Source organism: Cupressus sempervirens, chromosome 11 (genome assembly GCF_028749045.1).
Source record: "Cupressus sempervirens isolate cs-2001-9-10 chromosome 11, ASM2874904v1, whole genome shotgun sequence".
Classification (NCBI taxonomy): Eukaryota; Viridiplantae; Streptophyta; class Pinopsida; order Cupressales; family Cupressaceae; genus Cupressus; species Cupressus sempervirens.
In genome coordinates this window covers 276,664,883-276,692,445 of record NC_143128.1, presented here as the reverse complement: position 1 = coordinate 276,692,445, position 27,563 = coordinate 276,664,883, and the positions used below count along the sequence as shown (strand labels likewise).

General features: G+C 35.1%; 1 protein-coding gene and 1 long non-coding RNA gene across 6 annotated transcripts in view; one reads left to right on the top strand and one right to left on the bottom strand.

The window, feature by feature from the left end:
- LOC149529188 (uncharacterized) overlaps positions 1–25,068 on the bottom strand; it is a 164,059-nt gene extending 138,991 nt beyond the window's left edge. For both annotated transcript variants that reach the window (XR_016359082.1, XR_016359083.1), the window contains exons 1-2: positions 24,931–25,068; positions 2,727–2,824 (exon numbers count right to left, since the gene is read on the bottom strand). This is a non-coding gene — a long non-coding RNA (uncharacterized LOC149529188). The remainder of the gene's footprint in view (positions 1–2,726; positions 2,825–24,930) is intronic.
- LOC149529187 (putative LRR receptor-like serine/threonine-protein kinase At1g56130) overlaps positions 1–27,563 on the top strand; it is a 256,167-nt gene that overhangs the window by 194,921 nt on the left and 33,683 nt on the right. For all 4 annotated transcript variants that reach the window (XM_089811093.1, XM_089811094.1, XM_089811092.1 and 1 more), the window contains 5 exons: positions 20,981–21,052; positions 21,198–21,263; positions 25,075–25,140; positions 25,403–25,447; positions 25,733–25,797. In XM_089811093.1, coding sequence (XP_089667219.1) covers positions 20,981–21,052; positions 21,198–21,263; positions 25,075–25,140; positions 25,403–25,447; positions 25,733–25,797 — 314 coding nt within the window. The remainder of the gene's footprint in view (positions 1–20,980; positions 21,053–21,197; positions 21,264–25,074; positions 25,141–25,402; positions 25,448–25,732; positions 25,798–27,563) is intronic.

The following is a 27,563-nucleotide window of genomic DNA, read 5'->3' as shown; positions in this document are numbered from 1 at the left end:
CCAGTTGGGATTCTTTGTTGTTCGCCATTTTGGAAGTGAAAGATCTTCCCTATTTGGCTCTTCCGGTTTCGATGGGATTCAACCCTCACTCTATTCCGTCACCTATAACACTTCACTCGAATCTAGCAAATCGGAGCACTATTATCTTGCAAATTGATGAAGTCATGATTATCAAATTCTCTTGTGTTGAATGAATAAGGTATTTCATAAGCATTCTGAGTTTTGTTCATTGCATTTTACTGTTTCATCCATTATTTGCAAGTTTCGTATTACATCCCGTGTGACATTCACCCTCCTCCAGTGCGGTATCCATTGACCATACGGCCCTCTTCAGCCCAATCGTACGACCTCCTTGTATGGCTTCCCACACCCCTTGTATCCACTATACAACCACATAACTTCTATTGTACAGCCACCCTATTTTCACCGTAAGGCCACCTTGTTACCACCGTACGACTTGCAAGTGTCCACCGCACAACCACTTTATCTTCCACCGTACAGCTCTAGCATCATCTGTACTCCCCTCCATAACCAACATTACTGTATGGCCCCAATTCTAATGTATCCGTACTTCATTGTTACACACAATAGAAATCAAGAACCTTCTACTTGTTTATCGCATCTCACAGAGGTCAAGAACATTACAGTGGTATCAGAGCAGAAATCATCGAGAGCATCTCTGAAACTATTCGGGAAAGAGGCCGCGCAGCATGGGAGCATCTCTGAAACCATTCGAGAAAGTGGTCATGCAGCACAGGCAACTAACACCGCACAGCACGGTAGTGGCCGCTCAACACGGGCAACTGAGGCCGCATAGCATAGGCTGAGGTTGCGCGACATGGGAGCATTTCTGAAACCGTTCAGGAAAGTGGCCATGTAGCACGAGCAGTAGTTGCACAGCATGGGCAACTGAGGCTACGCAACACGAAAGCATCCCCAAAACTGTTCGAAATTTTTTTTGAAACTTTCAGGAACATCTCTGAAACTGTTCGAGAACATTATAGTGGTACTAGAGAAGAAATCATCAAGAGCATCTCTGAAACCATTCAGGAAAGAGGTCGCACAGCACAGGAGCATCTCTGAAACCGTTCGGGAAAGTAGTCGCACAGCATGGGAGCATCTCCGAAACCGTTTGGGAAAGTGGTCGTGCAGCACGAGTAGTAGCCGCGCAGCACAGGCAACTGAGGGTGTGTAGCATGGAAGCATCCCCAAAACCATTCAAAAAATTTTCTGAAACTTTCGAAAACATCTCCAAAACCATTTGGGAACATTACATCACCCACCACTCAACTTGACAACAAGAAAAATACAAATGAATTACCATGAGCTTTCATTTTTAAGTTCTGATTTTTAAGGTACTATTACTGATTTATTTGCTCCCTTTCACTGTAGGGATTTCCATTCTTTCCTCCCTAAGCTCAACCATGATGGTCCTTAGTACTTGGAAGAATTCTCATGATTTCACGATCTCTTATACCTTTTCCATATATCATGCCTTTATCAGCTTATGGCATCATATGATAGTACGTTCTTAATTATGTTTTGTTGTTACAAAAAAGAGTATTCCATCTAAAGGACATATCAGCTATGCCTCTATATGGAACTTCTTGATCAGATCTTTTATTAAGAAAACTCACAACACAGAATAGCACTATCTAAATGCATAAATAGATCAACATAAAGATCATTTTAGATCAACAAAATATGTGCAGCTCTGAATCTTGCAACAAGTATCAAAGTAATAATCAGGACTGATAAACAAGTTGGATAACATATGCAAAGCATGGCACAATCATTACAAGGAAATCAAATGCATGATCTGATTCTTGGTATCAGTCTGAAGTATTTGGATATAGTAGAATGCTCCGGCACCAAAACCTTCGATTGGGCTGATGACTATTCACAGCTCGAACTCATGAGCTTTAGTTCTAATAAATAACTTGAATCTCACCACCTCAATGTGGTTGGCATAAATATTATATTGTGGTACAAAAATTACCAGATGCTCAGAAATGTTGCAGCAAAATACAAAGAGAAGGAACGATGAATATATGTTGAAGGGAGCCTTTCTCATAGGGATCATAAACCACAATATAGACTTGTATTGGCCAAGATAGTATGGACTCCCACATGGGTTCAATTAAATCAAGCTGGATGTGGTATAAACGTTGCAAGATCATTTTTTGAAATTTTAAAAAGGAATATATATATATGTATATGTATATGTACATGGATATACACAAAACTATCAGCCCGACACCATAAGAGGGTGGTAATAAGCTTGGTCGAGAAAAATTAAATAAATACCATGCCCACGCCAAAGGAAATATGATAAAAGCAAGGTGCAAAAGATATATCTAAATTTATCTTGTTATAAGAATTTCACCCTCCATATATTCATGCTTGTCTGAGTCCTCTGATATATAGTTATATATATATGCATACATACATATATATGTATATGCTAATGATTATTTTGCACACACACATGTGTATATGTGTATACATACGTACATATTTCATACCACACAAGTATGAGTATAGACAAGATATTTTTATACCAAGGTATGTTAGCTTGCAAAGAGAAAGGAAATGATAAAGGTATTATTCTTGAGTTACTTTTAATGCTTCTTTTTAATTGTTTAACTGAATAGCTCATGGTAATCCCTGTACTTCCTTGATTGTCTAGCCATTCAAATCCTTGGCCTAGGTGGTTAAGTTCATACCTGTTATTCTGACGGTGGATTTGCATGTCCCCTTCCTAACTCTCATCTTAGCAATGCTTCCCCTTCATCATCATACTCTTGTAAAATAGAAATGGTTCCTGGTAATAACATATTCCAAGATTTAAAAAAATAAAATACATCACATAATCATTCTAAATTTCTATGATGTTCATTCTTCCAATTTCATCTTAATGGTCAACTAACATTCACATGATAAATCAACTAATAACCACTATTTCATTTCACATGAATAAGAATATATCAACAATTTTATTATTATAACCAATTTCAAAAGAGCTGTTATTTCCAACAAAATTACCAAACAACAAATTTCACATAAAAATTTCCAGTGGCTAGAATATTATTTAATGTAGCAAAAAATTGGGATGTAAAATGTAATATTTCAACTGTGCAACCATATAGAGGTTGGCTGAGAACTGTCACACACTCAACAAATTAGAGAAAAGGAGTTTGTACGTCATAGATTGAGGTGACTATGTAGTTGAAGGATGATGGAGGCAAAAAGTACATATGCTAAGCACAAATCATACGATGGAAATTCTTGTATGACCATATGGATCAAGTCAAAACACCGTACGATTTGAAGGTTGAATTGCATATGATAGGTGAGTTGGGGGGAGGATATCATCATATGGTGATGTGTAGGGGCAGTAGGTGTACACTGATCTTTAGATGTACAGTTGTAGATCAAACCATACAAGTAGGTGGAGAGGTGATGGAAAGTGCAAGCTTGTGAAGTGAGATGTTTGCAGAGACTATTTGGATTAGGAGTTGCGGAGTGTAGGATGAAAGTATCCAACTAGGGTTGTTCGCCAAATGTATATGCTTCCTTAAACAAATCTGCTATGCATATAAGTAAGTAGACAGAGATAATCACTAAATAGATTTCGCTACAATGCTAATGATGTACACCACACATAGGAGAGAATATGCAATTTGTCACTGAAACAGAGATTATAGTTGCAAACAATTATAGCACTTAGATTTGCTAGAGCCAAGGAAAGTAAATCCAAAGCAAACTGGGGTAGGCCTAAATCCTACCAAAATTGCAATAAGCCAAATAGGGAAGATCTTCAACTTCCAAAATGGCGAAAACAATGAAACTTGAACTAGAATTTGCAATACAATAAAGAACAATTCAAGTCACATGCCTAAAACATCCTATACACCGGTCATAAATACCTCGTCGGAGGAACTCTAGAGGTGCACAACAAGTGCCAATACAACAACAAGCACCTACAACCAAAAAATTAAAGATGGGTCTATGATATACATAAATCAATCGGGACCCTAAATACAATGCTATTTTTTTTTTAAAATTTAATAATGAGGATATTAGAATCGTCCCATGCCAAAAATTGCTTGTCCTAAAGAAATCTCAAACTAGGATGTTCTAGAATTTGTTCGCCTTCCCAAGTGGCATCTTCCATTGGCAATTCCTTCTAGTACACGATAAAATGCTTGACACTATGTGTCCTCAGCTTCTTTTCTTGCATGTCAATGATCTCAACTGGTTGCAAAATTAATTTCCCTTCTTTGTCAATAGGTGACACAATCACATGTTGTCCTATAGCCTTCTTTAGGCAAGATACATGGAATACATTGTGGAGTCAGCGTCCTTCACGTATCTCCAATTCGTAAGCAACTTTGCCCACCCATCAAATTAGACAATTGGGCCAATAGAATCACAACCTCAATTTTGGTCATCTTTGCCCAAAAGACATGCTGTCTCGTTCATTTCCAGCCTTCTAATGTGTTCAATAAGTATCTAACCCATAGTTTGAACACCTATCCTTTATAGATCTAGCATTACAACTCAAATCCCAAAGCCTTCATGTATCCAATCCCATCAGATAATGTATTTACCCTATGAAATTTCCTTGTTGCAACACGAGATGTCCACACCTCCAAAGCCAAAGGAAAAATGACGTATCAATATGATAAGGAAATTGCTCACACAACTCCATCACAAGTTTCATCTTCTTTTGACGAGATCTTAGACATAGAGATTGACCATGTTGACATGGTTAATTTCTTATAGAGGGTTGAAACATCTTCCAATCATAATATGCAACAGATCAAAAGAAGTCACATCCATTTGGTATCCACCTTTCCTGTGACATCCCTCAAACCTAAGTTCATGTGGGAATGTGCAAACCACTTTGATGTCAAGTGAAAAACAATGAAAGATGCAAACTAGAAGATAGTTTTCATCTTGCATCTAGATGTGAATGAGAAAATATAAAGGTCCTCGAAACTCTGGAATGTATGGATCTAACCAAAGAAATATCCATGCATCTATAGAATCAAAACAAAGCGGATTGTCAGAGGCATGCTAACGAAAAGTAGTTGATTAATAAAAGATCAAATTTATTTAGATGGCTAAGGATAATATAGAGATCTAACTTCTCCCAAGAAGTCAACGATTTGATCACTCTTCTAAGAAGGATTTGTGGTCTCAAAGAATCCAATCACTTTGAGACTCGGATGTATAAATTCATACATCAGATTTTCAAACATAGTGAACCCATCTATTAGGGAGAAATCATAAGTGCAGTGTTATGTGACCAGTTGATTGGTGTAAAGACATCATTCTCATTCCACATGAATTCATACTTAGTATACATCACTGCAACTATGGGGACGTTCTCAGGACTCTCTACCAAGGGAGACCGGACCGTAGTTCTCGTCTAGAACTACTATGATCAACTCACTCTCACACAAAGAAAACACCACTACAGAAGGGTGTAGGATGCATTCTATGGGCATTTCAAATGTTGTTTCAACAAGGGGTTGACAACAAAGAGAGAATTAGTAAGTTTCTAGAATCCATAAGAATTTTACAGTTGTGCTTCTCGAATCGATTATGTAAAGATTTTCTTCTTTAGCTTTCTCTCTTTCATCCTATGATGGATCACGGAGTGTGCTATGAAATATTGATTAAAAAAATCTTCACACAATCGATTCTAGAAGCATGAATGTAAAATGAAGAGTGTCAGAAGAGGCATGGGAGAAAGTAAATCAGTATAGATGCATATTCTTGCAATGTCCAGCTTTCACTTACGCGAGAGTTGGTTACTTCGAAGGAGAACAGTACACTTTGCCAAGATATCCTATTAATATGACAATCCTCATGGAGTAGCAAGGCAGCTGATGACAGTGCAGACATATCAACTTAGTCAACATAGGCTTGGATTTGGGATTTTCTCCACAAGTCCTTTGTAGATCAGTAGATGTGCATTAACCATTGTGCACAAAGCCAAAGCCATAGAGTTTGAACTTCAACTCATCACACTAAAGAAGTTCAAGGCTAGATCTTACTTTGATTATAGAGGTATGAATTCCAAAATGAAGAGGGCATTCGCCCATGTTCATTGCATGGAGGATGTATGGATTGATCTGTGCAATGAAGTAGACATCACCAGAATGGACTATTGCTGACTTACTTTGTGACAAATCATTGATCTCAACTTGGTGCCTATTCGAAAAAGGGTCAAGGATGATGACATGATTCTTGACAAAGAATTCCACAATACCCAAGTGAAGAAACTTCTTCCCATTCCCATCCAATGGCAGTAGAAAGAAGCAATGTCTACCTTTGATAGATTCCAGTCCATCTTGGTGAAAACTAACACATGGCTTAAAAGCATGAATAGATTGCAGTCATTTCAAACAAATTGGAAGGAAATCTCAAGTGGAGGTAAAAAGAAAAAACAGTTCATCCACCTTGGAACCAAGTAAGAGTTTCAAATTTAAGCTCAAAGGAAGAAAAGTTGTCATTCCACCCTCACATTTGTCTTAAGCACCTCTCCAAGTGCAAGAATTGTTTGAAGAGGAATAAGAGGGAGAAGTAATGATCATATCTCCTCCACAACCATCAAGCTACCAAGAGTCGTCTGCCCAAGAGGAACCATTCTTGGCTGCCATAGACAATGATGTGGATTCCTTTTCCATGATATTCATGCCTACCATTCCTATTTCACAGGTGAATATGTTAGCTCTGCCCATCTCTTTTGTAACCCCTCCTGATCTTACCTCAAAGCAATGCGAAAGCTCGGATAATATCTTTGAGGCATTCTCATCCTTTCTGGCCATACCAAAGCGACAAGTTTCCCAACTTGATACGTCAACTCTAGGGTTTGATATGTTTATGACAGAGTCATCTTAGAGAACACCAATGGTTTAAGTTGTGTAAATAGAGGCATGCACTATGATGACAGAAATACAATCAAGATAAATGTCTTCCATAGCCACATACCAATCTCAGTGGATGAAAGTTTCAGCATGCATGCATGGTTAGAAAACATTACCATGAAGAGGAGAAAGATCGAGCTACCCCCAGACAATCTTCCTTTAAAGAAGAACAAATCTAAGATTCCTATGCAAAGAGAAAAGTTGCCTCAAGAATCCTTGTTGATTCTGAGAAAACCAAATACGCTGAAATTGTAGAACCTCTGGTGGATAAACTAGTCAAAGAGCTCAATCGCTCTAATTATAAGTTCACCAAAATTGAACTTGGAAAACAATCATGGTTAGGGTGTCAACAAGAAGACCAAGATGCATTCTCTACCCGGTTAAAAAAGAATGGCAAACTTTGGAAGAAAAAAACTCAGCTAAAATTGGAGAATACTCGCCTTCATGAGGTTATTCGCCAATAATCTTCACAACCTGTTGTCACGGCATCACTTTCTATTCAGGTGAATCGGAGAGCCGAAGAAGCTAAGGCCTAGTATGAAGAAATCATTATAGCAGTTGTCCAGTCAATAAAAGATGCACTCAAAATCCTTGAATGTATCATAGGTATTGAAGAAAGGCTTCATGACATGCTTGCTTGCTTTAATCAAAAGAGAAACGACCTGAAAAAAGATCTGAGCACATGGGACCAAATGTCAAAAGCTGATTTGGATTTTTTAATCACATACAACATTATTCCATCTATGGGCATGCTCTGTGAATATCAGGGACTCATGGGTCACAAAGCGTAGGTAATGGAAAAACTATTTATGAAGATACAAGAAGTCCTCGTAAACTATCAAGTTGTGGAAATTGAGATCATAGGTGATCTAAAGCTGATGGGACACAAGGTGCTCATAAAGGATGACAATATGTTCACGAAAGAAGACAGGACTTTAGAATTCACTAATAGAGTCAACAATGAATTCAAATCAAAGGATTTTGGAGCACATACAATGAACAATTTTGCGATATATAAGTTTGCAGTGAAACACCTATGGGGTTCCATTGCAGAGAACTACTAGATTTGTAAAAACATGTCATGCCAATGCAATCAAGGTTGATGCCATTTTGCAGAAGATGAAAGCTCTGGATATTTCGATGCTCCATGATTGTATTGCCAAATATAATGCTTTTCTTGACAATTTTTGAGATTGATTCAACTTTCTCCAACATTTTTTTTTAGTTTTTTAGCATTTTCAGCTTTGTAGTTGCAGAAGATAGATCACGTGTAATCCAATTGCATATAATCCAATAAATCTTCTTTCCTAGTTTGACTAAGTCAAGGTGGTTGAGTTTCTCCTACCTTTTTCTCCTTTCTCTTACTCCTTTTCCTATATAAAGGATTGCCACCTCATTGTAAAAATCATCTTTTATATATGCAAGAGAGCTCTACCAAACTTGTGCAAGCATAACTTTGATTGTGTAGTGCAAGTTTGAAAGAAAAGTGAATAAAAAGAAGCAGTTGGATTCAAAGCTTTGATTGAAAAATAATTGTGGTAGAACAAATTGGAAGTTGTGACTGTGATTTGTTTCTATTGTCTTAAATTCATGTTATTATTGTATTTCTACTAGATAAAAGTGAGTACAAGAAACAATTGGAGTCGAAGCTTTGACTAGGAGCGGTTGTGGTAACATAGACTAGAAGCCTTGATTGTAGTTTATATTACTGTCATATACTCACACAAATAGTTAGAATTAAGTTATAGCTTAGAAATCCTGTACTTCTAGAAGTTTGAATTGTAGAAATTTTTCTTATAAATTAGGAAAACTAGACATAGATCTAAGCCAGTATGCTCTCAATCAGCGTTTGAGTTGGTATTTGGTATTGGTATCACTATTTCCAACTTTTAGATAGAAGTCTAGTTATAGAGATTAAACCTTGCCCATTACTTGCTCCACAAGTGGATTCTTTCTTGAAATAAGAAAAAAAAATGGGTAACACCTCTTTACAATATCCCTTAACTTCTTGCTTACCTTGGGTTGAGCCAAGGAACAGTGAGAAGGGGGAGTTGTCCCTTTAAGATAGGAGAGATTGTCTCACACACAATGGCTGGTCAACCTATTTTGCAATTGAATTTGCATAATATGTCAGTTGCAAAATATCCACCCAACAAATAGAACCCCTACCCACCCATTACTTGCTCCACAAGTAAGTGGATTCTTTCTTGAAATAAGAAAAAAGAATATGGGTAACACCTCTTTACAATATCTCTTAACTTTTTGCTTACCTTGGGTTGAGCCAAGGAACAGTGAGAAGGGGGAGTTGTCCCTTTAAGGTAGGAGAGACTGTCTCACACACAATGGCTGGTCAACCTATTTTGCAATTGAATTTGCATAATATGTTGGTTGCAAAATATCCACCCAACAATTAGAACCCCTACCCAATCTAATGTTTGGGATCAAAGATTGGAGCCATCTCTTGATTCCAGAGTTATCAATGATGAGCCATTGATAGAGGTTAGATCTTTCTATCATAACTACATAATGAGTACTCATCATTTTTCTTTTGATACACATATGGAAGATTTGATAATGCATAATTGTGGATTGTCCCTAGGGTTACCATTATACTATCCTTTTTAAATTAGTTATTTTCGATCTAAAGAGGGTGGGAACAAAGGTTGCAAGTATCTATCTCAATTGTTTGTGGATGAGTACTTTCGAGGTTAGTATTCAGTATGCGATCATATTAATAGGTACCTAAGAGAGGTTACTACTCCTATGTCATTGTCATTATTCATAGATACTTAGATTTAAAGAGGCCATTATTTTACTTGGCATGATGTTATGGTTGGATTTAACATCCATGGGAGATTGGTAGAGTTTAGTGTGAGATCCAGTGTAGTAGATGCTTCTAGATTTTCTCACCTCATTATGATGGATGGATGTGAGTTTCCTTTATTTTGGGCTCAAATGGGTGATAGGGTTAACACTACGGGTTTGATGGGTCCCATGGGATTTCTTAACCATATCTAGCATGGTGATGTTGTGTTTACATTAGCACGATAGGAGTCTGATAGTGACTTTCATTAAAGACTTACGTTCTAATCTTGGGATTTAGGAATATTGATTATCAATGGCATATTTTCTAGAGCAGTGTAGGATGACAGTATGATTAGTTGCATTAGTGGGATGCAACGAATTAGTGGAGAGTTAGTCCAAAGATGGATATGGGATCTAAGCATTGGTGTATAGTGCACAAGTGCACATTTCTTAAGGATGAGCAATCTCCCGAAAGGGGAGACTATAATGACCTCTTTCTAGGAGACAAAAGATGAACATGGATGGCCTATTATCTTGGCTACCATAGGCCAGTATAGTGTGGAAGCTCAGAGGGAACCCATACAGGGTATAGAGAGTCATGCATGAGCTTCTTAGGTATTTTGGAGCAGCTGATGATAGTTTCTTAAAATTTGGGAGGGATCCCTATTTTAAGAGATTGATTGGCAGTTGCCTGGGAGGCATCTAGAGACCTTTGTGAACATTTTGGAGACTTTGAGTGCATTTTCTACTTTTTAAGATGTGCTCCTATTTTTTAGGAGTAACTCCCAGTCCGTTGATAAACATCCCAAAAGTGCACACTACAAAGGGGAACCATTAGGATTCAGTCTCAAGTTGACAAGGCTAGTCTACCACTTTTTAGTAAGATCCATATATTTCAAGGGAAATCTACCAGTTCGCTTATGTGGCTTAGGCGTTCTCCATAGGTAGATGGCTTCAATCAGTTCATAGTTCTAAGCTTATTTGAGCACTTGATGAAATAAAATCCTAAGTTGACTAAATAGTAAAAAGGTGGTTATATTAATCACTTATCTTATTATATTATTAAATAAAAGCCATAACACCTTTCCTAGGTGTGGCAACTTGGAGGAATTGATCTAAGTGATTTTGGCCCCATTCAATGAATAATTGACCCTTGTAGTCAATCATACTCCTAAGGGGATTATCTTGCAAGTGGAATAAAATTATTTGATTAATAGAAAGGGCAAATGAAATAAAGTTATTTGATTAATAAAAAGGGAAAATGAAACCCTAATTCAAAATTAGGGCTAGGACTGAAAATTAAAGTGAAAAAAAGGAAGAGGAGAGATGATCTTAGGCATTATACAGTGTATTGTTTTCATCTCAGATTCAAGTCATGACTTTGTTTGGCAGAGATACAGTAGAAGAGCCATTCAAGAATGAAACCTCTTGAAAGATATAGGTTGGATGTTCATCCAACGTGTTTATAGATTTGGGAATCGAGTTGATACACCAGCTTGGAGAGCAATTGACAACATAAATTGTGAAAGATTTGCAGAATTGTTGGGGCAGATAGAGAATGACATACAAATCAATGATAAACATGAAGAAATTGTATTTAAAAATACGCCCAGCTGAAAGTCCATCCATATGAGGGATTAACATCACAATTGGAATGATAAATCTGCAGTCTAGGCATGAGTTAGTACCTGTGCCAGTCAGTTTGGGCTGTAAGCGGAGTATTTCGGAGAAATTTTAATTGTATCAATCGTGATGTCAACTTGGGCAGAATTCTGTAGTAGAATTCTACCACATTATGCTGGGAATTGTCCAGTGTCAGATTCCAGGAGTATTTGGGAGCCTTGAGAATTCAATAGCATTCATCTTTGTATTCCAAAAACCTGCTACAGTTGATGTCATGTTGGCTAAAATTTTTGTAAGCCATTGTAACCACAACTTACAAAATGGAAACTTTAGGCAATGATGCAGTGAGATAAATCTATCCTCTCAGCAATAGGGGAGTCTCCCTTCTTAACGTAGGTGGCTACAACAAAGATCTATCTGGAATTAACAAAAGGGTGATTCACTGAATCTATTCCTCTTTCTTCAGGAATTATTTTATATTACCAACTACTACTTGCAATTAAACAAAAATAATCTATTGCTATGGTAATACCGGTGGCTTAAGTATTGACGTAAGAGCAACCTTAACACTTATAGCTTGACTTGTGTGGTTGATAGTAAGAACCCAAACTCTCATTCAAGCAATCTTCTTGAAACAAAAGCGAGAATAGCTAACAAAGCTCAAAATCTTTGTTCAACTATCCAAATACGAAATAATATGCTAAGAAATCAAGCTCAAAGTCATCAAATCCTAGTACTTGAAGCCACTAACAAACTGGATTAATCTCATTTAAGAAAGCTCAAAGTCTTCCAAAAACAACATCAAACACTCATATGCTTCTAAAGAGAGAAGTAACAAAGATGAATGAATCAATGTAACATAAGAAGCAATGATCAATTCCAAGTATCTCAACACAAAGCTTGGGAAAAACTTGCTCCTTATTCACTTTAGAGATTAATAACAAAAAATACAAAGCCTTCTAGTCACAAGCCCAACCTTCTGTTATAAAGCAAAAGATCATATTTACAATGAACTCTCTCCTTTATATAGGAAAAACAAAGAGAGAAAGGTGGAGGAAAAATTGGAACAACCTCAACCACCCATACTTATCCTAACTAACTACTTTGACTTTATTCAAAGTTGCACGCCTAATGCGATTGCAACTAAACTACATGAGCTGAATATACAGGTACATGCTATCCTGTATTTATAACATGAGTCATCTTTACATGCAATCTTCCTACAACTCTTCTACTTGAAGCATATAAAAATCTGATTTGGAGTTTTCACATGGTATCAACCAGCTCTCCAAATTTCCATTGGGACTCTCATGTAACTGTAGCATCCGGTTCTCTAGTGTGTTGTAAGATCATGGTAATTTTCTTGAATATGCTTGCTGCCCTAGATATTTCCTTGTTACAAACCTCCATTTGATTATGCAGATTCTTCAATGAACACTTCCAATTTACAAACGTGTCAAGCACACTAATATTGAAGTCATCCACTTCAAGTTGTAGGCGACTGGCTTTTGCAAACACTGTGTGAATTTCTTGCTGACCCTTTACTCCATTGTCCTCAATAATGATCTTGCATTACAACTCTTTGAAAGCTTCTTTGATCTTATTTTCTTGAGTAGATACCATGAGTAGTGTTGCCTTTATCTCTTCTATGAATTTTTGAAGTCTTGTTTCTTGTTTTCCATCACATGCACAAAATCATGGTACATTTCAATGGATGTAATGACATCATACTCATACAAGAAGTCTAAATCAACTTCTATCTTGTTGTTCAAAGCACCAAGATCCCCATCCAGCAACTCAAATTGATGATTGAGTGATTTTAACATGTTATCCAATTCATAAAAGACTTCTCTTTCTTTCTGCAACTCCCGGTATACTTCTCAAATCACTTGGATTCCCTCTTTTTCAATGTTGCTGCTCCATTCATCAATGGTATATGCCTTTTGCTTCTCTCTTTTTGTACATACAACTGAAACAAGTTCACTGCTTGTAGAAGATCTCTTCATCTTTTCAATGATCTCCAACAAACGTGCATTTTCTTCTCTGAGTTTCATTTTCTTTTCCCACAGTTCATCAATTTTTCGAGAAAGAAAGTTAGCTACCTCACGTGCATCTTGTTGATAACTCAGTCTTGTTTGCTTACCAAGTTCAACACTTGTGATTCTGTAATTAGCAAGCTGCATGTCTTTGGTAGATTTCTCCACAAAAAGTTCAGCAACTTCAGCATACTTGATGTGATTTTCATCAACCACTACTCGAGAAACTGTCTTTGCTTCTTATTCTTTGAAACCCTTGGTTTTCTCACTTATCTGTCAGCTTCTTCAAGTGGGATTTCTTCTTTCTTTCTCTTTTGTGTGATGGTGCTCAACCATGGAGGAAGGCTGAAAGAAGATGCATTAGTTGAAGCAGTAGTTACCATAGTTAACTTAGGATTACTTTGCATAACAGTAGTAACTATAGCCAGTGTCTCGATTTGAATGGACATAGGAGAAGGACTACAGCGTGTGACCTCAATCATGAATTGCTCAAACTGAGCTAAAGTTACATCAAGAAATGTTGTAGATCAAACAGTAGCAGAAGGGATTGACAAAGAGTATGCATCAAAAAAAATCTCAAAATCATACTATCTCCTCGTGCTTCTAGTGTAGGTGCAGTTGAGAACATAGGCAATGCTGGTGTGATTGTCATGGATTTTTCAAAAGATGAATGCTCAATGGAGAATGCATCCATAGCAATGCTTAAAGGCGAATCATGGGAGTCATGTGATATTGGAGCCAAATCCAAAAGAGAGGTTGCAATAAGAACTTCAAGAGGATATGAAGCAAGAGGTGATGACTCCTTTGATTTCCTTGCTTCATCATCACTTGAGTCTACTTGAATTGACTGAGATTTAATCCCTTTCACCTCAAGTACCCTTGAATCCTTTCCTCCTTTGATAGATAGCTTGGGCAAACTTTGAGCAGGAGGCTCAAATGTAGATGAGGATGTGTCATCTTTACCTTTACCCTTTATTTCTAATCTTAAACCAAACGGACCAGCAGGATCAAAATCTTTGTCAAACTTTATTTTGATGTATTCAAGACTCCTTCTCTTCATCCATGTATTGGTATTAGTGAGAATAGACTGGAACCTATGCCAAATGGATGTATTTTCTTTGCATGACCGTGTAAGAGGAAGAATGGGAAACTTCTCCGCATCATATACTGAAAATATTCAGGATCTAGAATTTGATCATCATCTTCAAAACCAGGAGGAATTGATGCCAAGTTCAAATCTACAATGTTCTTTACAATCAACAAAGGATAATTCATACACCGTATATCCACCTCAATATGTACATCAATCCAGAGATCTTCTAGATGATGTATGAATAAGAACTGCTTCCTCATCTTGTCATGCAACCCTCTCCAATCAAAACAACTCCTGGCTGCAAAAAATTTCAACGTGATCCTTTCGAGTTCAAACTCCATGTTCTTTTCTTTAGGCATAGTGTCTATCGAGTATCCTCCAATCTTCAATGGGTTTCAAAATGAGATCCCCACTCTAGACCGGTCCAAACTAGACTGACAAGCCTAGACTTCCATAAACTACCTTGCCAACTCCATGAGTATAATTTTATTGGTAGGGTACCTTAGCAATGTATATGGCTCTCCCTTGAAGCATCCAACTCACAGCTATGTGAAGTTGGGAAATTGTAAAAACATGCAACCGTGCTCATTTACCTTGTTCCATGCCTCATCAAATACTTACTTATTAGGAAGTTCTTTATCAAACAAGCACATAAAATGCCCAAAGAAGACATCCTAAACTTTTTTGAAGTGTATCTGACTTTGCTTCAAAGGTAGCTGCTCATAGTACTCCCACACATGAACTATAGACCTGTCATGTCTTGATGATAAACTAGAAAAGGTACCCAAAGTAGCAACAATGTATACCATGTAGGAGTTCATGTTCAAAACACTAACAAATAGTACGTTCACCAATTGCTCACATATTGAGTCACTAAGCAATTCAGCCCAAAACATATTCTTTTTTACCGCATTATGAGTGAGATGTACTTATACATCCAGGGTTCGAAAGTGTTTGAATCCTTGAGCCTTGCCAAGCGACTAAGAAGTGTGATGAGGTCATTGATTTCTTCCTTGAAATCACATCTGCGCACTCCTTTGATTGGCCATTTGACAAGATTTGGCCTCCTAGTAATCAGCCAGTTGTCATTTACAAACTTGGTACAATAAGGAGTATCCTCATTCCACTGCTCCATAGAGATTCTTCCTAGTGACATTTGTAACAATTGGAGTATAAGGAAAATGAAATATACGATTGATAGTCTCAGGATCAAGACTAATGATAGTATTGCCATCTTGGTCTTTGATGGTTCGTGAAGCTGCATCAAAGTGTATTGCACATGCAAGAATGAATTTTGGTTCACGCACTGCAACATCAACTTTTGCAAGGAAGTCTTCAACGTTCATATGAGAAATATCAGTATCTCGTATTTCATCATAGTATGAGGTTACTTGTGATGAAGGGATGGAGTTGTGATACTGATCGTATTGTTACTTTATCTTTTTTTTTGTCTTTGCCTTTTGCTGGAGTAAGTTATCTTGACATTGCAAAATGGTACACCTGCACAACTGTTACATGAAAATCCCATAAATGAGAACATCTTCATGTGAAGGATCCATAGCAAGATTTTGATGGATTTTGGAAAAGGTGTAAATGGGGAAATTGGATGGAATGAACAAAGATAGAGAATGAACAAATGGGTCAAGCTCAAAATAGCTAAATTATAAGTAAAATAGCCTAAAACGGGTTTTTTTGGATGAATTACATATGCGACCAGCAAGCTTGAATTTAAATGAGCAAGGAGAAAAATGAATAACGCATTGAGCACCTCATGTTTTAATAAGTGCAAAATGTGAGATTCTATCCAGCAAGCATGTGGGAAAGACTTCAACCATAGGGAAACCATATAGAGGCACACAGAATGTCCAATGGTGGGGTTTTAACTTGCATTCACATGTAAGGGAAAAACAAACTTCTTTCTTTTAAGAACAAGATTTTACACCCAACTACATATGCAACTAAGATGAGACCTTGCATATACAACTTTGAAGAAGAAGATGGAAGATAGAAGGAACAACTGCAAATGTACAAACAAATCTGAAAATGGAAATGACAAAGATTTGTAAGAACTTTCAAGACAAATATATATACAAATGCCTTAGAAAGATAACCAAGGAAATCTTGCCTCAACTCCACCAAAAATTAGAAAGACAAATCCTTGTCCAAATCTTGAGCAAATCTGAAAAGAATCCAAGAGATTTTCGGATTTTAGATTTGTCCAAAGCCAAGACTTAAATAGATTTCAAAATCCTCATGACATGGTTTGAATTTGGGCATGTGGAGATGGTTAGAGATACCTAAAATGTGAAACAAATTTTAACTTAGCAACTCCAAATGCAAAGGCGTGTAAAAATGATGCCTAGGGCAAGAAACTAGCTTGCAAAATGATGAAAAACAAGCTGGAAATTGAAATACTTACCCTAGAATGCTTCTTGAAGTTGTTGAAAAGCATTATCCATGAAGAAATGAAAAGTTTTTGAACAAAAATGTGGCCTAGATGGGCTGTTTTCTATCAAATGCATGTATTAAAACATATACATTTCCTTCAAAAATTGCCACTTTTCAAAAGGCCTCCAAAAACGCCTTGTCCTGGATTAAAAACAGGTCTTTTTTGGGCAAATGCATATGCCAATATGTTATTGATACTAAACCCCACTTTTGGAGACCCAAAACATACAAAAATATGCCCAAAAACTTTCTCAAAAGATGTTGAAGGTTAAAACGTATTTCTTGAGTGCAAACATATATGCCAAGAACATGCAATAGAATAAAAAATCATCACCATATGAAGACCCATTCAAACGCTGCCTTCAAACACATTTTTAGAGAGCAAATACATGCATGTAATAGCATTAAAAATCGCCACTTTTTCCCTTTTAGTCAATGACTTAGTGCATAACACACTTTTGGAGTTCATTAACATGCCTTAACATATATGCAAACCCTTCAAAATTCACCATCCAGTCTGAATGCATTTTTGGAAGTCATAAACATATATGAAAAACATATACAATATGGTAGAAAACCACCATTTTCCTCTTAGGCAGAAATTATAAGTCAAAAATGCATTTTTCATAGGCGTTTACATATGTTAGAAAACATGTGCAGTTGGCTTTACAACCGCCACTTTAGCCTTAGGGCTAAAAGGTACAAAGAATTTTCAATCAAAAACATATGTATTCGGGTCCAAAATCTCCACTTAAATTAATGTGAGTCACATATACATGTCATAGTAATATGCAAATGTATTTAAAAACCCACTTAAGTGGTGATTAAAAAGGACACGTGTATTTGATTATTACAAATGAGCTTTAAACACAATCACACATGCAATCACATTTAATAAGAACACTTTCAATGATGTTGGGACTAAGAATTTATTGAAAGTGGATTTCATGAAGTAATTTGCATGTGTATATATGCAATATGAAACAAAAATCTCACTTATGCACTTAAGTTGTCTCATGTAATTATATTTAATATTTAACTATAATTTTAATAAAGTAACATGAAAAATAATCTTGAAATAAGCTATCTTCATAAAACATAAAAACACTATGGTCAAATCAACTCAGAATGAGCTGAAATTTTAAAATGGACCGCAAAATCCACTTCAAATATCCAATATAACCTTATATAGTGCAAAAGTCAATAAAATGCCCACTTTTATGAGGTTTTTAATAAAAATGTGCAATTGACCTTAGAAACCCCACTTTTTCCCTTATAACTTGAGCTAGACAACTCCGATTTCGACCTAAATTAGCTCAAATCGAGCGGAATTCCAAGGGCTATTCATCTAAGGCTATTCTCGGTCTTGTTTGTAATCCGATGTTTCATGAATGAACCAAGTATAGTGAAGTTGAATGTCATTTCATACTAGTACATGTTCAACATAACAACATTTAGCTTGAACTCCACTCAACCGAGGAACAATGAGTTGACATCTTCACCAAGCCTCCTGCACTTGTAAAGTTAAAAACTTTTGAAGATTCTCTTAACAATACTTTAAAATAATGATGTAATAAGGGGAGAATTTTGTATATTGAACATCATTTGCATTGATCTGGTTGTTTGGTTGTTTGTTTGTTTTAGGTTTGTTTATTTTTAACTAGTTTGTTTTCACTAAAAGAAATTCCCATAAGGTTATTCAACAAAATTGCTTCAGTAAGGTTGTTTGTTTGTTTGCTTGTTTTAGGTTTGTTTATTTTTAACTAGCTTGTTTTCACTATAGGAAATTCACGTAAGGTTATTCAACAAAATTGCTTCAATAAGGTTGTTTGTTTGTTTGTTTGTTTTAGGTTTGTTTATTTTTAACTAATTTGTTTTCACTATAGGGTATTCCCGTAAGGTTATTCAACAAAGTTTGAAGTGCGAGAAGGAAAACTCTTACCTACAAACAATTGGGGATAATCTCGACGGAGAACTTTCAAAAGAACACATAAACAAGACTATGCGAAGGACAATTCGGGGATAATGAATTGTTTTCATGAGGTCTTATCAATGCATTGCAACAAAGAGGATACACCTACAAATCCATGAGAAATTCCGTAGGGTTGTCTCAATTTTGTGATGTCAAAATTGAGGACAACATGTGACATGCTTTTGGTTGAAAGAAATAATTTAATCAGAATATCCACTAGTTACAATCGATTCAGATTAGTGTATTTGGTTTTCAATTAGTTGTTTCGGCTAGCTGTTTATTTCTTGCATTCCAAATTATTGAAAAACTTTAAAAAATTGACAATACAACAAAATCCAAAAAAATCAGACTATTGAAAAGCGAAAACAAAGTCAAATTTTGCAAACAAACTCAGAAAGTTCCAATAGATAGCCAGTTGGCATCTTTCAAGATTTGTGTCCAGGTTTGAGAAGACATAACTGCAGGTCGACTAAGGCTTTTTCACCTTCATTTTGACATCATTTTGTGAAATAAAATAAAGATTAAGGTGGATAATCAGATTTACAGCTTGCTGGGTTTGTGTGGAAAGACTATATGCATCACAGAAAGAGGCAAAGTTTAGATCACACAAAAATGAGACTTGCTCAAAGGATAGTTGTTTGCAAACAAATTAAGATTTTTAAGAGTTTGTTTCTGCTGCAATAAACAAAGTGGTCTGATAGGTTGATTGGGTTTATTTACGATGCAAATTATAGTCGAATGATCAGCTGCTTGAGTTTGGTCTAGAATAACATTTATCTTTGTGACCATTAGTCTGCTGTTCAAAATTAAAGAGATATTTTCTGAAGATGGAAATATTGCGGTTTGATATTGTAGACCTTTAACTATTGGTAGCAGATTTTGTATAAGAAATACAAAGGGTTTGATATAGTGGGGTAAGTTCAAGTCAATGTTGTGATCGAATAAAAAGATACTGCAGATTTTATTGACAGTCATCTCAGTGGTTGGATGCAAGTCATTGGAACTGTATGGTTGTTGCATTGGCTAACAATATTTCCCAAAGACTCTAATTTGGATGCAAGTGATCAGATTCTAGACTTCCAAGGGTGTTGATGTTTGCAAGTTACAATGAAACCTGCATTTCCAGGTATGCAATTTTGTAATCAGTCAACCTTTTGATGCTGTGTAATTTGGAAGCTTAATAGTGATATTGATAATTCTGTGCACTTGTTCTTTCAGTATGCTAAGTTGAATATATTCTAAACAACATCACAATAAGTTCTCAAATGAAATTTGAAAACGTATAATCTGAAACAACACATTTATCAAATGCAACCAAACTATTTGAAAAAATTCAATATATTGGATGAAGCAAAAAAACTACAGAGAGAATAAGTGGGATAATGCAGATGTGGATCTACAAACAAGACCTTAACTAAAAGGTAATGGTCCAAAAGGAACTGCGACCAAATGATATAGAAAAACATATGTAAAACTAACTAATATGATCTTATTGGACTATATACCAAAAATATCTCTCTTATGCTTCTTTTTTATCTCCTCTTTTGTTCATTTAAAGTCATATAGAATGTATGGAAATAACTTAAGCATCAAATTGTGTGTTCTAGATGGGTTGACATTTCAAATAAAATGAGATTCTCTATGTCAATTATATAAGATTATTGTATCTCGCTCCTAATTAGAGAATTGATTCTGTTGTGCTCTTTTTATTAAGAAGGCTTTTATAGTTATCTCCTCAATTATTAGAAGTACTTTCTTTATTTGTATGTTAGCCACTTACCATTTATAATTGTGATAAATCATTTGGCAATTTTAGCATTTCATGATGCATGCTAACTTTTAATTAGGATATTCTACAATTGATTGACTAAAATTTCACGTCACCATAACAATAATTATAGGGATTGAGTTTCACAATATTCAATAAGAAAAGTGTTGTTCTGCAAAATTTCAAGGGAAAGAAATTTAAAGTAGGCAAATAGTTTTGTTCATGACACATGATTGATGTGTCTTGTAAGAGGTTTTTCCTATACATACTTACTTAACTATTATTTTGTTTTAGGGACTTGAGTTTTAATAATTTTACAGGGGGGTTTCCTACTTCACTTCAAAATTTGAGCTCTTTGATATTCTTGTAAGTGATTTTCCTAGTAAAATATATTTGTTTGCATAACAATGTATATTCATGAGTATTTACATTCCAAAATTATCTTACTAACCTCATTAAGGTAGTTGATGATTTGGATTTATTTGAACACATTGTTTTACACCAATTGCAGATTTCTTGCAAATAATAATCTATCTGGGAACCTTCCTTTGCAAATTAGTTCATCCCTTACATATATGTAAGATCTCTCTCTCTCTCTCTCTCTCTCTCTCTCTCTCTCTCTCTGTGTGTGTGTGTGTGTTTATGTGTGTGTCACACACACAAATGCACAAAGGTATGCACATGGATGCCTACTATAAATGTAAATTAGACCATATAATATGAATGCACATTATCCTGAGTCATAGGTTTCTAGCTCTAAGACAAGGAAATCTAGGGTAGGCCTTGTGTTTTTCTTGGTCGAGGGTAATTTCATTTTTGTTATTAAAATAATAAAAAAATGTCCAAATTCATGTATTTTTCGCCAGTCTACTTAAGACTAGTTTGGGTTTTCCTAAGCTTCTTGTTGAGCACCCTAAGTATAGGATCCAAAACATACCCAAGATGCTCGAGAACCCTACATGAACTTAGTCTAGACCTTGACAAACCTAAAGTGAAATACTTTATATTGGACCTTTCCTAAAATTAAAACTAAAAACATTTAATTAACCCTAATATCACAAAGTCACTCAAATTACATGCTTTAAAAAAAATAGAATAAACCAAAACATAATTTGCCTTCAAGCTACTATTCTCATTTATTGCGACTTATTAGTATTACTATTTATATTCCATTAACATCTCAAATTGCACTCTGTTGATCTTTGGTAGATTCAGTTGGATAAACTTGTGAGACTAAACTGAAGTTACATTCATGTGATATATGTGTGTGTGTAATATATATTTGTGTGTAGTTAATTAAATGATAAATTATATATGTGAGATATTATATATAATTATATTGTTATCATTTTAATGAAGGGACATGTCTCCTCTTAATATAATCTCAACAAATAAGGGGTCGCTGCCATTTGGAAAACACATACCAAAAATGATAGTGCTATTACAAATGCAAAAATCCTCAATACATTAACATGGTATCAAAGCAGGTCGATTCCTGCCTATTAGAAGGAGAATATGAATTTAAGCACACCATAACACTACTGATACAAGTTGGATGTTTGATGAAGAAAGATTTTTTGCCCAAGAAATTCAAAGTCAGTGTTTGCTATTGTGGAAGAGTAATCAGCAACATCTGCAAGAAATGCTTTCATTAAAACAACTTCTCCCTTGATTTCAAACATCCCCACAACCCCATTTTTAGAGGAAAATGAAACAATTGGAAATATTGGGATTTTCAGGATTTTTTGGATTGGAGATGTTATTCAATAAACTTGAGACATTCATCTTGGCTACAACTTATTCGTCACTCCAAACTCTCTCTCGCAAAGGCTTAATGTGTAAGTTTGCAATGGAAGCAACTCTTGACACTCACACTAGTTGAGCTTGTGATGCTTTGGATACTTCACATGTCTATTCATACCTGGATGAGAGAGCCTACCAAAATGTTTTAATTCTTAGTATATCATTACAAATTGGATAGTTGATAAGAGACTTTGTGCCTTGTTAGCTATTTACCTTTATTCAAAGAGGATTGATCATAAAAGACTGTGGACTCTTACTTTCAATCGCATAAGTTAAGTTGTAGCTGCTGTCTTAAAGTTGTTCTTGCGTCAACTTCTAAGCCACTAGTATTATCGTAGCAATAAATATAGTAGTAGTAGATACCTTTTGTTAATTCACAAAGAGTTGTTAGACTAAAATCATTCCTGAAAAAAGAGGAATTGATTCAGAGAACCACCCATTTGTCAATTCTAGTTAGGTTTTTGTGTAGCCACCTATGGTAAGAAGGGAGCCTCCCCTATTGCCAAGAGGATAGATTTATCTTACTACACTATTGCCCAAAGTTCGCATTTTGTAAGTTGTAGTTCTAGTGACTTACAAATATTTTAGCCAACAATGATATATTATAAAGTCAACTCATTATTATAAAAACAAATGTCAAAATCACTAAAGAGCCTTGCTAATGAAGATTCATGGGGAAATATTTTAAAAGAGCATTGGAGAGAAATCAAAATTCATTCTACTGTTGTGCATTTGAGAATTGGGTTTTTTGTGTGTTGAGTTTGGTACCTTGTTGAGAAGAGATTTCATTTTTCTTGGATGTTTGACTACCTATTTTGTACAATGTTTAAAAATGTCATGAGATATTTGAGAGAAGATTGAGATTTATAATATTTAATATGCTTGTCATGACAATCCTTCTAGAGAGCACTTTGCTGCAAAAACTTCCTTAAAAATCCTCAACAAAGGTTATTGTTGGCCTAATTTGCATAAGGATTCAGTCAAGTACACTAGGTGCTAATAGGCATCAAAGGAAACATCAATTAGTATTGTCACATTTTTGTAAGTGAGGTTTTGACTTCATAGGACTTATTGACCCTTCTTCCAACATAGAGTATACACTAGCAATTACTGATTATCTTACTAAGGGGTGGAAGTCCATATAATGAACATGCCTAGGGGCTAGGATAATAAAGTTGCAGAATTCCTCGACAAAGAAGTCCTTACTAAGTATGGGATGCCATGGGAGATTGTTGCTAATCAAGGTCCCCAGTTTTCCTCAACACTAAAAGCATTGGTGAATAACGCAAGGCACAAGAATTACACTCCATGTTATCCCCAATCATATGGCCTAGTCGAGCTTACAAATAGAGAAATTGAGGCTATTTGGACTAAAATAGTTAGCTTCTATACAAGGATTGGGTATGCAAGCTTCCAAAAGTTGTATAGGCATAATGGCCTACATGGAAAACAACAACTAGGTTCATACCAAATGAAATGGTGTAAAACAAAAAGGTTGTCTTACGATTTGAATTTGAGCATAAGACACTAAGGACTACATTGGAATTGGGGATGGGTTTATCAGATACCCCAAAGATAGAATTTTGCAATTAAATGCCCTAAAGTCAAAACATACACTACTACTACTTACCTACTTTCTATCCAGCTTTCTTCAAGAAGCCTTTATCTTTATTCCATAAGCAAAAATCTTATGATCTTTCTCAAGACCATTCCAATTTTGCTCCTTGAAGACATCTTCTCTCACACACATTGGCACTTGTACAGTCATAAATACTCAAATTGAGACAAAACACACACTCACACCCACAAAATCTGAGGACTGAATGATTTCTTAGGTAATAAGACATTGGCAATCTTGTAGAATTGATTTAGGTGTCGACCATAGCTTGTAGAAACGTTTGCCATTGGCTCATTTGATTACATCTTTAGTTGTTAACGGTCAACTATTCTAGATTTTTGAAATTCTCTTTGCTCAAGATAGATTAAGTTGTACTATAGCTATTCAAACCAATCACAAAAACCTCCAATGGAGGTAAATTGTTTTTTCATAAAAATTATTTGAAGTTATTCTTAAAGTTATACAAAACCTCAACTAGCAAAACATATCTTTGTGTGAAAATTAGATTAAATTATTCTGAGAATATATAGCTAGCATAGGGTGTGTGTGTGTGTATATATATATATGAATATGAAACTCAGTACTCACAAATATTGGTATGAAGCTATATAAATTATCTGATAGCAATTGTTTCCTTGATTGAAAGCATCATATCTTACATCAAGAGCTCTTCCTGACATTTTCAGTATCTAATCAGTCAAACATCCTTTCTTTGATATTTTGTGCTTTCATAGAAGATGTATCTGCTGCTTTTTTCAATAACTATTGGCAATTGTTAATTTTTATGTTTTAAAATAAGTTCATTGAGTTAATATAAATGTACCTGATAATTTTCTGTATTTATAAAGAAATTGAGCTTTTGTGAGTAGAAATCTCAAACCATCTGAGTTCCTTCATTTTGTGATTATGAGTTATAAATTCAACATATAATTCTGACTTAATTTGGTACTGATATCCTGTGTCCCAGAGATCTATCTTACAATCATTTTTCAGGAACTCTTCCAACCTGGTTCAATGGCACAAATTTGAAAGTGTAAGTCAAGAGAGACAAGATAGCTTTCTCGAAGCCAAGTCATCATGTAGAATTTCGAAAGATATTTAGATATAGATTTAATAAAACTACACTATTCAGCCTTTTCTTCTCTAGTTATATATTTCTTTACTTTTCATCTTTGTCTAATATATGCAGCTTATTTTGCTGAGTAAATGTATCTATTATTGGGAATTATATTTAACAGTATTCTTTCTATCAGTTTCATTGTACAATTTATGAAATTTTACTTCTCTACATGCAGAAATTTGGTTGGAAATTACTTGGACATAAATGAGACAAATAATGGGTAATACTATCCTCTCTTTACTCACTTTCTAGTAAACAAAAAAATTGAAGCAAATATGTGAGGAAACATTACAATAACACTAGTTCACATTCTAGACATAAAAAGAAAAAATTCCTACTTTATTCTTCTTTAGTCTGATATATTAAGTTGTTTATGAATCCAGAAAATTGTAGTTAAAGCTTAAGCTTGCATGTGTTGAGTATATTCCTAGTTATAGACTGTTCCATTAAACTAGCATGAAGGAGCACCATGCATTCAAGTCAATGAAAATGTTGTTGACTGCAGACTCGCCTCAAGAAAACTGGCATGCCTCCAACGGACATTTCTTTGCAATAGAGGAAATCCACTCTGTAAGTTATTCATGTTATTTTATATTAAGTATAGCCAAATGAATACAGGAGATAAATAGAACCTAACAAATATCAGGTGCATATATTCGTTTTCAAAGTAGGATTTAATATTAACAATAACAAAGTTACAATTAATGAGAGCTAAAATGTTGTGCTAAGTAAAAGTTCATAATATCAAACTTTAAACCAGTCCTTGGAGGCCATACAATCAAAGGCCCAAAAGACAAAAGGAAGAGCAAATATCACACTTCAATCAAACCAAATACATGTCCAAAGAGAAAAGACAATACTGTCCGTGCTTTCTACATGGAACTAGTGGTGACTAAAGAACAAATCACAGACCTCTCTACCAAGGCCAAAAAGAGTTTCAAGGGCTGTAAGGCCTCATCTATTGTCATGAACAAGTTTTTCAGGATAGGGGAGCATCACAAGCTTGAAAGGACTTTTGCTAGGGTTTATGATTGCAAGACTATCAAATCACATTGGGTGAAGGTTGCTGAAGTTATCATGAAGTATTTCACTTTGAATGGGCATTTTACTTGTATTTTTAGCCACTATTTCATCCTATTGGACCATTTTTGTCATAAACTCATATCATTTTCACTCTTTTTCCTTTGATACCTAGAACCTAGGATTAGGGACCATGCTTAAAAAGCTAGTTTCCTTGACCTTTATTAGGGCTTAATCCTATTTATTATGGAACATGCTAAATCCAATGCTATTCTATAAAACCCTAAAAATCCTAAAACCAAACATAAGAAATACAAATAGGTCCATGTCTGAAATAGTGACATTTCTATAGATCTTAAGAACAAAGGCTCAAGGGATAAATAATTGATTTTGGGGACAATGAGGATATTATAAAAAATATTAAATATACATATGAATATATTAAGATGCATAATACATAGATTGTTTTTTACTTAATTACGAGGTTGATTTGTTGATTCATTTTTACCCTATAGAATGGCAGGATCAAGGCTTTGATACCAATTGTAATGACCCCTTTCCTATCAGTTGGCCTATAATCAATAAATTAGTGGAAGTTAGGATTGTTGAATTAGGGAATCATTCTTACTAACCAAGTATGTAGCATATTGCTCCATATTAGCTATCATTATTCATAAATGTTAAAGAAGTATAAACTAATAATTGATAACTTAATGAACATGGTCTAGATTTAACATACAAGGATATCTTCATATAGATCACATGAATCACTTCTCTTTTCCTTAGTAATGTCATCATAAAGTGGAAGATTTAATGTGCCAAGGGCTTGTAAAGCAGACTACAAGAAGCCTCCCTCAAGGCATAACCCTATTGTTAAGACAATCATAATGTGCCTGAAATTACTCCACCTCTCCCTTCCACAAACTCCCTACCCTAGGACACCTTAGTAATATATATGAGGTGGATTCCTATTGTCTATAATCCAAGTATCATATTTAGATATTTATTATAATTTAATTCTCATATCCCAAATATATTAAATCTTCTAGCTATATAATCCAATTATATAGTTCCTATATATGATTCAAATATTATATGTATATATATATATATAAATTATTATTATTTACTTATTAATATCTCTTAACATATATTATTAACCACCTCCATAATATATATTTTTACCATAAATATATTTATTATAATATTATTATCCCTTGTCCCCTTCCCATTCCAACCAAGAAGAGTATCCAAATATATATTCTTCTTCTATTTCATCCTTTGTGAATGATTTCAACCTTATTAAATATTAGTGG